General features: G+C 44.6%; 1 protein-coding gene across 8 annotated transcripts in view; it reads right to left on the reverse strand.

Moving 5' to 3' along the window:
* Positions 1–649: 649 nt before the first annotated feature.
* Positions 650–14,011, reverse strand: part of ITSN1 (intersectin 1) — a 145,788-nt gene continuing 132,426 nt past the window's right edge. For 5 of the 8 annotated variants that reach the window (XM_054189257.1, XM_054189255.1, XM_054189254.1 and 2 more), the window contains 6 exons: positions 13,755–13,967; positions 13,056–13,177; positions 10,787–10,869; positions 10,604–10,687; positions 10,002–10,175; positions 650–9,067 (listed from right to left, as the gene is read on the reverse strand). In XM_054189257.1, coding sequence (XP_054045232.1) covers positions 8,919–9,067; positions 10,002–10,175; positions 10,604–10,687; positions 10,787–10,869; positions 13,056–13,177; positions 13,755–13,967 — 825 coding nt within the window. In that variant the 3' untranslated portion in view covers positions 650–8,918. The remainder of the gene's footprint in view (positions 9,068–10,001; positions 10,176–10,603; positions 10,688–10,786; positions 10,870–13,055; positions 13,178–13,754; positions 13,968–14,011) is intronic. The other 3 variants (XM_054189258.1, XM_054189256.1, XM_054189252.1) reach the window with 1 other exon arrangement.

Consider the following 14,011-nt stretch of genomic DNA (forward strand, 5'->3'; position numbering starts at 1 on the left):
CCCGCTGCTAAACAGGAGGGTACCAAGGGTATTGCCCTTGGGGCAGCTGGCCAAAGTCAGTAATTATTAACAAAAATTAGGGGAGAGATCAGCGTGGGACTTCCCATACCCTCAGGCAGCAGAGCCATGGGCGGTGGGTGAGGTGCCTGGCCACACCGCAGGGTAATACCCACACGGTGATGGCACCTGGCCTGGCAAGCAACTGCCTTGGGCTGGGTTTGGATTTGTGGTGTTTTTTTTTGGGGGGGAAGGAGTAGGGTGGGGTTGTTTTTTAATTATTATTTTTCAATAATTTATTTTTGCTGTCTTACTGCAGATTTGGTCAATTCTCAATTTTCAAATGTGGAAAAAAGGCAAACAAGGTGTTAACAGAGATGGAACGTGGCATGTGTCAGGCACCAAACGCTCTAAGATATTCCTCCGCTGCTGGGTCTAGCACTTTGCTCGTACCTACGTAGTCCTATTGTCAAAAATACCAACCTGAAGATTTACTTAATGTGTCTGACGCCATATCACTTCTTCAGCGCGTCTCAAGAATGTAACAGTACACAGTTAAACTTAAAAAAAAAAAACCAAACCAAAACTGGATTTATTCTTGCATAATTTCACTTGCACAACTACAGTCTCATCTGGGTCAAACAAATCGCACAGCCTAAAACCTTGTCGGCAGTTTCCACCTCGGTGGCCGCAGTCTGGGAAGCGGCACAATTCCTCAAACAGGTGAATACATTTTAAGGACTTTTGCTTAATTGGACCGTGTCTGTAAATAGAATTATTTAACCAAGAGCGGGTGAGGAAACAACACATTGAGAGCAACCCAAGTACAGTTGAAATCGTCTTATGCGAAACAGTGGTGTCTGATTCATAATTATTCATTATACGGATTAAGAATGCTTTAAAAAACCAAAAGAAACCAACTTCACAGTATCAGTGTTTTACTGTAGAATAGTTAGATGTGATGTAAATGAACAATACAAAATAATTCCATTTTCTCTGAAAAAAAGAAAAGTAACTTTTTCTCCTATTTGGCCAGATCTTGACATACACGTAACAGTTATTTTTATGATGCCTTTGTAATTTTTAGGATGTTATGAATACTACAGACAGTACAATACTTCCTTTTTTAAGAAAATAAATGAGGAGACTAATTGATATGACTTGTTTAGCAGCAAAAAGTGCACCAAAAGGTAACACCACCACCACCAGAGAGGGGGATTCCCCGATTCTAAGTATTAATATTGAAAGAAATACTATGGCTATCTTTTTTTTCCCCAACAATATAACGACAACGAAATAGAACTTACCCCTTACACAATCTGCAAAGGCGGCTTGCCGGAATACTGAATTCCTTTTTGGCAACTTGAGGTCTGGGATAGGGTAATTCCACAAAGCCAAAGCCTTCCAGGAAAAACCTGCCCCGTGGAGGGGTTGACTTTGCCTTTTCCCTGTGGGTTGGGGGTTGTCTCGCCGTGGGGGGAGCCTGTACCTGCGGCGGGGGCTTGCTGCGGCCCTCGCCAAGGTGGGATGGATGCGGGGAGCACAAGAGGGTTGATGGAGGTCCCTCTACCCCAGCATGGCCTTTCAGATGGTGCTGCGCGGACACCCCAAGAGCAGCCCATCTGGGGGTGAGGGCGGTGGTGGTACAAACCCGGGAAAGCCTGGAAGAGGCGGTGAGATGGAGCGAGAGTGGAGGCAGAGGGTTGGCCAAGCAGCCGCACCAGCACCAGGAGGGTGCTACAGTCCTGCACCCAACCTTCTCCCTTCCTCCTGGCAAGAATGGGTCATACCATGGAGCACCCACCACAGCTGGGAGGGATTTCCTTTCCAAGCCATCACCCCATGGACGCCCACCCATGACTTTTTTTGGGAAGGGAGCAGAGATCCTGCTGCTCACCAAGCTCTTCTTTTTTAGCTCTGCCCCTATTTCTTCCCTTTTTTCCCCTGACTCCCTGGCATGCCAGCCCTCCCCTTTCACCTGCGCCCACCACGATAGGCAGGAGCTGCTGCCTGGGGGGGTCTGACGGGGGGGCTCAGGCGAAGAACCAGCTCCCTTCACTTACACAACGCATTAAGATCCCAGAACCGACCGCTAAATCCAGAGTCAAGGACACTCCTGCAGCTTTACAAGCAGCACAAGGCCTTCACCTACAGTTGCAGCAGAACCTTTGACAACTATATCAAGCAACCAGGCAAGTTTAACTTATTCTTACTGCCGGTCTTTATTTTTTTTTTTAAGTTAGGTCCTAAATATATTCTCCTATGTACAGAAAAATAATCTCCCAAGGACGGTCCTTATTTTAAAATACTGAAATGAAGAAACAAAACTGGATGCCTATGAACACTTTTCTGTTAGATTTACTCAGTATTTGACAACGACAACGTAGCTGGTTTTTTATGTTCTATATACAAATTATCACACATATATATATAAAAGCGTGTATTTAACTATAGATATATCGATACGCGTGTAGGACAAGAGTGTTGGGGCTAAACAAACGCCAGGCTACCTGTGGAACGTACGTACAGAGCCAACCCCTCAAAGCTAAGGGGATTTAACCAGATTCCCAGCTTTTCTGTGTTTCAAGGGTTTTGACTGCTGGATTTGAATAAACCGAAATATCCCAGTGGCAAACAGAGCAGTATGAAAGTAGACACCACTGTTGCAGTAAAAGTCTGTCCTTGTCCCATCTTAGTTTTGAAAATGTATTTAATAATATTACAAAAACTGCATTATCCACAATGTTACCCCCCTGCCCCAGCCCTACTCGCACGTAACAAAAAGTGATTTACTTATTTTCAAAGGCTAAAAAAAAGTTGTAAAATGAACATTTAAAAAGTTCCCTCATAAAAACTCGTGTCGAGAAAAATATCTAATAATTAAGCGCATCTAGAAAAAAAGTTCTGTAATTTATCAGTCGTTTGGCTTAGCGTCAGCTCAGCGCCGCGCTCTGTCTTTCAAGGCACCCAAGTCAGCTCACAGGCTGCGTGCAACCTCGCAGGCCTTTACAGACTGGCTTTTTACCAGCTCTATGCTTGGCAAGCTACTTGCTCTTTCCGAGGCCAAGGTCAGCCTAGTGGGTTTTTTTTTTTACTTTTACAGTGCTTCCAAACGTGTTACAATCTGTAAGTATATGAATCACGATTTGCCCGGTAAATAAAATTCTGGTGAGTTTAGAGGCTAAAACCCCTTTTGGGAAGATAAGGAAGAAAAGAGATCCGGCTGCAAAGACTATAAACTACTTTGGTATTTTATCTTAATCTTGACTTTTTATTTGATGTCCTATTGCAGTCTCCCAGTCTTTACAGCACGCGAACCAACTTCATAATGTAGGCTCTCAATTATCGAAGCTTTTTTGAATGCCTCCATGCGTCCCCAGTATAGCACCTCAGGCACCCGGCTGGCTTTACGTACACCTTTGCACTGAATTGGGGCACGAATTAAAAAGTTCAGCATCTGCTGAAGTGCTTCGTGGAGCCAGGGGCCGCGGGGCTGCCGCAGAGATGGCAGCTGCCAGATGAGCTGTGGTGGAGACGCCTGGAAAGGAGCCTCTAAACCAGCGCTGTTTCACACAGCTGAGCTTCGGGCCGTGGGGTTAAAGGGAAAGAAAGAGCAATGCTTTCCAAAGGACTTAATTAATTACAGGACAGAAGCACTGGTTTACTCACAAGATGTACGCAGAAGAAAAACGGCAATGGAGCAAGGCGGTGAGATGAGGTGAGACGCATTTTCCAGTCACCCACTGCGTCCATTCGTGCAACGCAGACAATGTTTGGCTTGGAGGGAGCCAACGGGCCCAGCAGGCAGGAAGAATCACGGCCAGGAGGGGACCTGGGTGATCTCAAACATGATCTTCAATCCCCCCCAGCAATGAGCTGGAGCCTGTAGGCTCATAGCATGGGCAGCGGGAGCTCACAGGCTGGCACTGCTGGGAACGATGGCACGGGTGGGTGCTCAGGTGGACCTCTGAAGGGGAAGAGCTGAAACTGCTCTGGAGGTAATGATTTCCATCTGCATCCAACCAAGCACAGAGGAAAATGAGCTCAGGTGGTTTCCCCGAGAGGCATCTCTGAAGGGCCGACTCCTGGCCACAGGGAGAAAATGCTCTGGAGGCAGATGGACAAGACCAGGCTGATTCTTACTGGTAATCAGAACAATGATGGAGAGGTCCTGAATGCAGGTGACAGGACAGACATTCACCCTGCTGATGTGTAACAGCATCACCGGCAAATACCTCACACAGCTCCAGCCTGGGGAAACAAGTCCTTTGAAAGACAAAAATCTGGCACGTTGATGCTGGTGCAGCAGATTCCCTGTGTGGAAAGGGCACGTACCCATGGAAAGGTACATATCTCCTGGATGGTCGTGAGAGCTGCCTGGAAGGCACCAGGAAAGCAAAGAGCCTGACAGCAACATTTACAAGCCCATGAAGTCCTTGTGAAAGCATCTTGAAACGACACAGAGCCTAAGCACCTCAGAGGTACATCTCAGAAGGTAATTCCTGGAAAGCTGAGTGTAAGGGCTGTTAGAAACACTGGAAAAGCTCCACTTCTAGAAAAAAGTGCATGCAAACTCCTGCAGAAATATAGAGCTGCACTAAACCCAGTGTGGTTCTCCCAGGCTGAGGACAAACACATGGTTTGTTATTAATCACTATTGTTACTATTACTATTATTATGGATGCTTGGGGTCCTGGATAATTGAAGTTCTGCTGTGAGGATGTGGATCTGATTTTAAACTAAACCCACTCAAAACGAAAAAAAAAAGAAAGGAAAAAGATTCCTTTCTCTGAGGTATCATGTCCTGTCTGCAGCCACAACGTTGACGTTCTGCCTGTCCTCAGGTACCACTATCTCTCAGAATTCACATTAATCATTTTTAAAAGTGGTTCCCTTCCAGTTTCTGACCCATTAACTCAGTTCTAGTACAAGACTTAGAGCCCAGAAAGCACTAGAAAGAAAAACCCCTCTCCCCTCTAAAATGAAAGTACATAAGGGAAGAATGCAATTCCCAGAATTAAAGCTTGGAAACCAAACCACCGGTTTGGTGGTGCAACTCTTTCCGTCGCATGTTTTCTTACAGCTGCGGGTTTTGCTCTTTCTTCTCTTAGGGTTTTTTTCTCCCAGTCGATCCAAAGCAAGACCACGGTTCCAATGCAGGCAGTGAACGCATTGAAAAGTCACAGTATTATTTTTAGAAAGGCCTGACTGCCAGCCAAGGAGTTTGATGCTGACAAATTACTTCTAAGCAAATGGTCTGCTCCGATAAAGCGGAGCCTGCTAAAAAGGTAGAAATGAAACCCCATTTTGAGAGCCAGTCCCAGTGGCCCACGTACCAGTTCTACCTCACCGGCGCCTCATTTTAAGGCTGAGTAATGGAGAGACCTTGTACCCAGCCTCTCTTCAAGGATGAATTCTACCAGCGCAAATGCAGCCAGCCAGTCTCAGAGCTCCACAATACGCAGGTTTACAACCTCTGCGTTTTAGTGGGGACGCTTATCTGCGTGAATCCGCTCTTTCAATCCAAAATGCGATCAGGTATTATCTGGCCTTTGATTTTGTCGTTGGGGTAGTTCCGCATAACACTAGGAAAAGTTTACACACGTCTTGATGGGTCCGGAAAGGGACCTGTGAGCTAAGGTGTGCTATTTTACGAAGATAACCAGAGATCAATAACTAGGGTCTGAAAAATAGGGTCTACATAAATACAGGTATTCACTGCCAGTAGCACAGACGAGCAGAGCTTGGCCTGGCAGCCAGCACATGGCGCTCCTAAGAGGATGGCTCGTTGTGGTAATGCCAGCTGACTTTCTAAATACACGAAGAGATACCTAACTCCCAAGGTATCGCTGCGTGCCTCTCCCTTCCCCCAACTCTTCAGAACACAGGTGGGATTTAAACAAGCCCATGAGAACTTGCTGTTTGCTCTATGGAAGCACTGGCAGGCATATAGCTAATGAGCCTCTTCCTTCAGTAAAAGGCCTGAGCTTTTACAGCACGAAGTCCCGGGTGAGCAGGAAGGTCTATGCAGCCACGGTGGGTAGAAAAGCAGAAACCTGCAGTCCGCACAGTGAACGCAAAGTGATGCGCAAGACTGTAGCATCCCTGAGCGGGGAAAACCAGGCAAGAGACAATGGGTTCCTAAGAACCTTTGGCTAACCCTGACGGAAAGCAGTTCCATCTAGGAAAGCCAACGGTGCCAAATATCCTACAGAGCACTGAGGGCGAGCAAGCAGGAAAATAGCGACATCCCGATGCACAGTCAGCTGGCTCTAAGGGAGCCACACTCTGTCCTCAATGCACAGGGATTAGGACAAGCGTCCTCTTTAGGATTATAGACCGATTATGAGGGATTCGTTAGATATCTGTGAGCCGAACCCCAGCCTTTCATCACCATAATGTTTGCCTAACTCCGATTGACATTAACGGGAGTTAAACATTGCTGTGCATCGAGGGTGAGTGGGCAATCGCAAGCGATGGCGGTCCGGAAGGTGCTCAGTTCTGTTACAATTCCCCAAGATGGGGCAATCATATACGCCCACGAAAAGGATCGCCCACGAAAAGGATCGCAATCCAAGAGGAGCCCCTGCAGCTAAGGGTCCCCCGCTTCCAACACCAGTTGGGTCTCAGAGGAAGGTGCAGCTCCTCGAGGCTCCCTTCGAATGCCTGGCCAGGATTTCTGCATTACACCCACGGTCTTTTTTTGTCCTGTTTGTCTATTTAGTTGTTACTATAATCCATGCTGGTGAAATGATACCATAAAAATGTGATGCTACTTTTTGAACACTGAAATGAATGTTCACCGTATTTGCAGCTACTGAGTAAAATTAGGACAGCGATAAAAGGTTAGACAATGACATTTAATGTTACTCCATTAATAGATTTTATCACTTTTTTTTATCCTACCACAACAATGTGTATTTTCATATACATTATATTTAATAAAATGTATTGATATGGAATTAGGAAAGCATGGGTTTAGTACTATTTACATATTTTAATTGAAACAATTTTCTTAACAACATTGAAAAATAGAAACTTAAAGTTCTCTTAATCGTGTTTTCAGCCAGTTAGTGGTAAACAAATGCATGCCTAGGAAGTTAAACTCCCTCTAAAACGTGGTCAGTTGAAAGTTTCTAACTAAAGTGTGTATCTCTGTTTTGTTTCAAAAAATACATAAGTATGTCTGTCATTTCTGATACAAAATTCTACACTATCTTCAATAAATAAATAATAAAGCGATTCTGAAAAGTATGAAATGTAAACTTTGTCGTCCCTCCAACATACATATTTTTTTTTTTTCCCATTGCTTGAAACATTACAGTGGTCTTGTAGGAAATTATAGTACACAGACACTTCCCAGCACAGTTTACACTTATTACCATACTGTATCTACCTATCCGTTATGAATATATCCTAATTTCCTAATGGAAATCAATAAGACTTGTAGTGCTAGAGAACACCGCCTATACAGGAAAGGTGGAAACCAGTACTGAAAGGACATGCAAGGAACACCAAAACCTAACAACAGGCTCCACAAGAACGTTCACATGCTAATGAAACAGGCTGACACCTCCCATTCGGAAATAAAGTCCTTACAAAAATACCAGTGTATGCATGATAGGTCATGAACAAAGAGGAATTTTACTCTTAGGGGCCTATTCTCTCTCGGGTCCAGACTCAGCAAAGCACTTACGCGTGTTCTCAAGGGAAACAAGACGTATGTGCACACTTAGAGCTGGGTGCTTTGCCAAACGGGGAAAGTTTGCTGGATGTGGGGCCGCACGTGTGTATTCGTAGAGTGAAATGGATATATAAGCCCTGGCATTCCCCCAGATGACAAGGCTTTTACTTTGGGGTTACCCACTCTGCACCATCACAAGCATCCAGTACCGCTGCCACCGAACCTGCCATCACCCCGGCTTGCCACGAACACCTTCGTGAGCTACAGTGTGCCGCTGCCCTGAATTCCGTAACACCATGTCAAACACAGTGAGGCACGGCACCGTTTAATACCCGGTCACCACTGATTGCTTTGCAAACTAGATTCTGTGGGGTAGAAATTAGCCTCCTGAGCTAGAGTCGTGATTTTTTTTTTTTTTCTCCCCCGCTGCGGGTGACAGATCATCCATCTGCAGTCACATGATCGAGCAGCAGTAGTAAAGTAGCATCAAAGTGGTATAGCACAACCTTCAGCAGGGCGCTGCGTTTAATCCTTCGCTTACTGTTCGAACACTTACAGTCCTATAGAAAACCGCAACTTCCCAAGGTACCGAGTGGGTGGAATCTTCTGGCGTGCAATTCATCTCTGTGCAGAAGGCCCGTACATAATTTATTTTCAGGGGCAACATGAGTCATGAAGTGGTATGTTAATAGAATCTTCTCTGTTTATAGATATAGACTATTTATTTTCTAAGTCTTTTCAGTACCGTCATGAAGATCTTCAAAGATCTTCTTACTGCGTAACTGCTCCTTCCATTCACGTTACATTTACACACAACTTTGCTGAGCAATAGGCACAGAATTCCTTAAGGGGGAAAACCCTGCAGAAAGCCTCCAAAACGTACCAACATTGCCTTCTTCATGTAAATTAAAGACTAGGGTAACTGGAGCAAGCGCAGCAACCTATGCGGTTTGCCAGCCTTTCAGACTGGAGCACAACGAACAACTAGGTTATTTCATAAACCCAGGAAACTAACCTCAAGTTCCACATAGAGAAATCGAGGGAGATCTCCTCACTAAATTGGGATTCATTTTTCAGTGAGAATTATCAAGGCACAAAGATGCTCCTGTTTGCTTTGATAACCCTCTTACGTGTGAAGGGCAAGCAGTAGTTTCATATCACACCAATAAGGATTTTGCTTCTGCAGACACCTATTGCAGTGAACTCAGACTGAAATAAAGCATCGGTCCCTTTCCTTCTAAGGCTCATCGAACAATTGCAGGTCTAGTCGGACGACTATCTCTCCTGTTGGGACTTCATGCAGAAGGAGACACTTTGTAACTGGTCCCTTTGACCCCTGATCCTTCTTAATGTCTGCCACACGGATCTCTGTTCTGCCCAAAAAGTCTGAAATGCAAAAAGACAGCATGCTCAGAAATGACACTACTGTTTTACGTTGCAATAAGATGCTAATTTGCAGAAGGACCTAAGCTTCCATCTGCACACAACAAAAGAAGAAAACAAGTCTTCGGTCCAACCATATTTTTGGAGTTGAAGAAGGCCAAAGGCTGCTGATCTGCATAGAAGAGGATTTTAGCTGGATCATATTAGACAGCAGCAGCATTAAAAATAAATGGCCCCATAAGCAGAAAAATCCACTATGTAATTCACAGCTGCCTTGCTTCAGTAGCTTATTTATTTTATGATATTTTAGAAAAAAGGCCAAAGGCCGCTGCACAGTTCACAGTGAGTGTGAAGCCCTCTGGAGATGATAGAGCCAAGGAGCGCATCACACCAGCGACAAGGTCAATGGGCCAGCTGGTGCTGGCCACATGAATGACAGCCCTATCCGAATGCTTCCTGAGAGATCATGACTCCAAAATACACTCTTCAATGCTCCGCATGTTTATCCCAGGTTATTAAATAAGAATGGGCTAGGAATCCTGGGTTCATTTCTGTCGCTGTTATTGCATATTACAGGAACTTGAAGAGACATTTCTCTTCCTCCCGCATTAATCTATCCATTTGCAAACAGCATCCAGAGTTTTTTAAAGACTTAGCAGAATTGCAAACCACACTTTAGTTGTTGTCAAGTTGCACAAGAAAGGAAACCCCCCCAAAAAACAGAGACAGGTTGATTCTTTTTGCATGACTCCGCTGGGGAGCAATGGTGAGTTAGGGGCTCCTGATATGCAAAGGGATTCAATATTGGGGTTGGATATTTTGGTTAAAGGCCCCTTCCAACCCAAACCATTCTCTATGATTTACCTGATTAGGCGTATACCTCTTTAAAACGGGAGATTTGAAAATACCCTTGGAAGGGCGGCAGCCCCCTACGTACCATCTGGGGAGAACTGGTCCCTCTCGAACACCGTAATGCAGAGCACGTCCTGCTCGAGGTCTTTGATGAAGAACTGGCAGTTGGAGTTCCACTTCGGGTTGAGGGTGTCCTGTATCGTCTTGGTAATGTGGCACTGAGAGCCCATTGTCACCTCACAGTACGGATTACTCTTTCCTGGGAAGACGGAAATGAAAAAAAAAAAGAGAAATGGTGTTTTTAGGTGTGTGATCTTCTTCCTAAATGTCCTTTTACTCCTACAGCCAATGGATGGGGGAAAGACTGTGGCCTCGCTGCCATTACAATGAACAGGGACGCAGTTGTTCAAGGCGCTGAGCACCTTCCACTCTTCATTTCAGGACTTTGTGGCTTATGATCTCTTATGATATGGCTTAGGTGGTGGAAACTAAGTTTGTCTGAAAGAAATGCTTAAGTGCAGTGCTGACTGCTACCGAACTGCACAAAATGATTTTGGCATATTTTAAGCTCTTTAAAATGGCTTCATTGAACAAAACCATGTTTTGGACAGAACCTCCTTCAAAGTTGTCTGACGAATAGGAATGTCTTCTTCATAGAGCACATTATGGAAAACGCAAGGCACTTACCATGGGACCTGCAAGGTTTTAGTTCAATGCCTTCAACAATATTCACCATCAACCTCCCAATGCCTGTTGCTCTTTGTGAGCGAACTGTGGTGAAACAGAAGAGGAGAGAGAAAAGCCATTAACGTGTTTTCCTGCCCACGGACTTTTCCACAAAAGATGAGACCCCTGCATCCCATGCTGTACCTAAGTAGGCTTTTTCTCTCTTCTTCTTTTCGGTCTCTATGTAAAGTTCTGAAGCAGCTTTGATCTTCTGAACCCAGGCAGTCCTTCAGAAGGAAACGAAAAAAAATGTTGCAAAATACCATTTCCATTTTTGCTCCCCGGAGCACAGCGGACAAAAGTAAATCCGGCCCTCCTTCCCAACCAAGGCCCTGGCCCCATCACAGGCTCTGTTACACTGAAGCTGTGTGCCTGGGAGAGATCCTACAGGAATTTATAGCACCTGCAGAAACCTAACCATCCCAAGCTAGCAGATCCCACCACACAAAGAAAACTCAAGAGAATGACAAGCAGGGGGGACTTGGTGAGAAACCAAAAGGTATAGATAACAGGTTTGCTTTCACCAAGCTTTTTGCTTTATTGTAATAAACTAACTTCTTATAGCAGAAGATACAAGACAGCTATGTCTTGATCCTAGAGGTTTCCTACCAAAATCCTTCTAAGCCTCAGGACACATGAAGCATAACTCAGGAAATACACTGATGATGAATGACCGTGGTTCCCTACGGGCCCTTCTGGGAAATCATTTCATATTTAAGAGACCGAGTGGAAAGACTGACAGAGAAAAAGCATAGAAGAAGGGGTCCCATGGGACCCCAAGGGTTTAGAAGAATTGCTGTGACATACGAGGGAACCTGAGACCTGAGTCAAGGCAAAATGAGAGAATCTAGAAGTTGTGGATCCATTTCTGATCCTGAAATGAAGAGCTGCTGCTCTACAGGGCATTGCAGCCACTTACACAGATTTGGGTCTGAACACTCACCTGCATTCTGCACAGAAAGCTGTTTAAGAAAACACTTAAGGACAATTCTGCCTCCCAGCTCAGCCCTAAATGGTGAATGGCAGCTTCAGAAGTATACCAAGCCTTTGATCCACACAGGTCTTTTAAGATTAAATAGGCAAATTAATCACTTGTTGATGCTAATGTTGCTCTTAGTTAAAAGCAAGTGAATGATGAAAACCTGGAGGTATCTCACCTAAAATGCTGCGTTTATTTAGTAAGCAATTCTAGCATAAAAGAAAGTCAAAGGCTGTATCCCGTATAAGTAAAGGCATTTGACTAGAGCGCCCAAATTTGGACAGCAGTTCCCATGAGTTCTCTCTATGATGCCTGGAGGGAGGCAGGCACCTCCAGAGGGCGTTCAATATGTGAAGATCCTTCCACTGTCTCCAACCGTCTCCTTCCACTGACGGTTCAGCGTAGGGCGCCTAAGCATCTCACTGAAGTTCCTTGAGCTGGGTAGGATGAATGCGGTGCAGAGTTTAGATGTTTCTGACTTATCCCTGTGAGTGCTCTGACACAGAACAGATAATTATCACTACAGTCTGATTTGCGCAACAGATCCTAAGTTGAAAAGGCCGTGTCAATTTTCGTCACCAAGGGTCTAACCACGATGCTCATGCATTCTGTGGCATGGAGGGACAGACAACATCCCAAAGGACAAAGGGAATCCATAAAAGTATGATCTTTTGCAAGAAAAACTACGTGTATAAATAATAATGAATAACACTGTCAGGCAGGCAGGGAGCAAAGACGTTTTACACATTTTTCTGCATCAGAATTTTTAGGGGCCGTATATTTGCAAACTGGCATAATGCCACGTCTATCCTATGGTTGTGTTTTTTTCTGTACTTTCAGGTTTCATTTTTTAACAGAAGTTATCTTTCAAGACCTTGCATTTGTGCAAAGAAACCTCTTCCATGTAAGTGAGTGTAATGCTGTCTCTGTAAGCTTGCCAGAGACAAAAATCACCAGCTGAGGTTTTGGGGTTGCCATTCTTTTGACTGTTTCAGTCTGAACTGAACCAGGTTAAAACTAACTGGGTTTTGTTTGGTAGGCTTTTGCTTCAAGTTCTAATTCTGACCTGTTTCTCAATCTCATTCAACATACGGCCATACAAATGCTTGCACTGGCTGGCACAAACAAACGGATGTTAAGAGAAGAAGGTAGGATTGCATCTTTTGCCTACCTTATTCTAACGTAAAATGTTGTGAAATATGGCCTGTACATCAGCCCTCCTAGGCATTTCACTGTTGGTCTTACTGGAATTCAGGAAACATCTTTCGTTTTCCCTTCTTTTCATATATTGACTATCACGATAATCTCGAACAGAAGGAATTCTCCAGTCACGTAAGATAAACTGCTCGGAGACTGCTATGCATGTGTACATCAAATACATTCACACCAGACTTTCCAAATTCAAGTACTAACGCAGCCTGCGCAGGTACTTACCTTTCATTAATGCTCTCAGCCCGGAGTGTATAGACTCTGTCAATGTGGGAGATGTGGAAGATGGGCTCATCTCCAGAAGGGTCTGTGGGTAATTTTACTAGTACCTCATTTAGAAAAATGGGCTGTAAAACATTAGGCAAAGCTAGAGTTCTACCGCACAGTATCTGAATAGATGCATTCAACACAGAGCAATTTACAACAGATTTCTTTTGCGCCTCCATATCTTTCCCCTTCTGCCTGCCTCCCATCTATCTTCAGATATGTCATTTTTGGAATTTTCTTATTGTCAAAGATGTAGGTGCCTCCAGAGTCTGGGAACACTTCTCTTGAAGTAAGAAAGCAGTCCCATGAAGCGCAGCAATCTCTGCTTTCCCACAAAGAGCAGCGAACGCTGCTCTCCCCATCACTCCCCGAGACATGTGATCTCTGTTGGAGAGGCTGTTTTAGCAAAACTTCAAAAGCATCTCCTCTTATCTCACTAAGGCAAACAACCTGCTTTCTCACCATCAGTCCCTGGAGTCCCCAGCATATGCCAAAGCTTTCAAACCTCTTCTATATAAAGGCTATTGCCTGCGCATCCAGTATGGGAGCTGCTGCCTGCTATACGCACTGTTAGCAGCTCAGTTATATCTTAGTCACCATTAGTTTATCTTAGTCACCACTTAGTTATCCGAGTCACCATTTAAGAGTGGTACTTACAGTTTTGTACATTTTGTATTGCAGATTAGACTTGGGGCTGAAGACTTTGTCTGTGCCAGAAGAGCCAAGAGGTTTTATGATCTGAGTGAGGAGGAGGAAATCGTTGAAGAGAAAGCCGTACAGTTCCTTGTTGCTCTTGGCTTTATAGAGTTTCCCACTGTGCAGAAACTTGCGTGGTCCCAAGCAGTTTGTAACAGAATTAAATACGAGTTGCTGCGAAAAGTAGAAGAAGAACAACAACGCACTGTATAAAGTAA

The sequence above is a fragment of the Rissa tridactyla genome, chromosome 1, assembly GCF_028500815.1.
Source record: "Rissa tridactyla isolate bRisTri1 chromosome 1, bRisTri1.patW.cur.20221130, whole genome shotgun sequence".
Taxonomy (NCBI): Eukaryota; Metazoa; Chordata; class Aves; order Charadriiformes; family Laridae; genus Rissa; species Rissa tridactyla.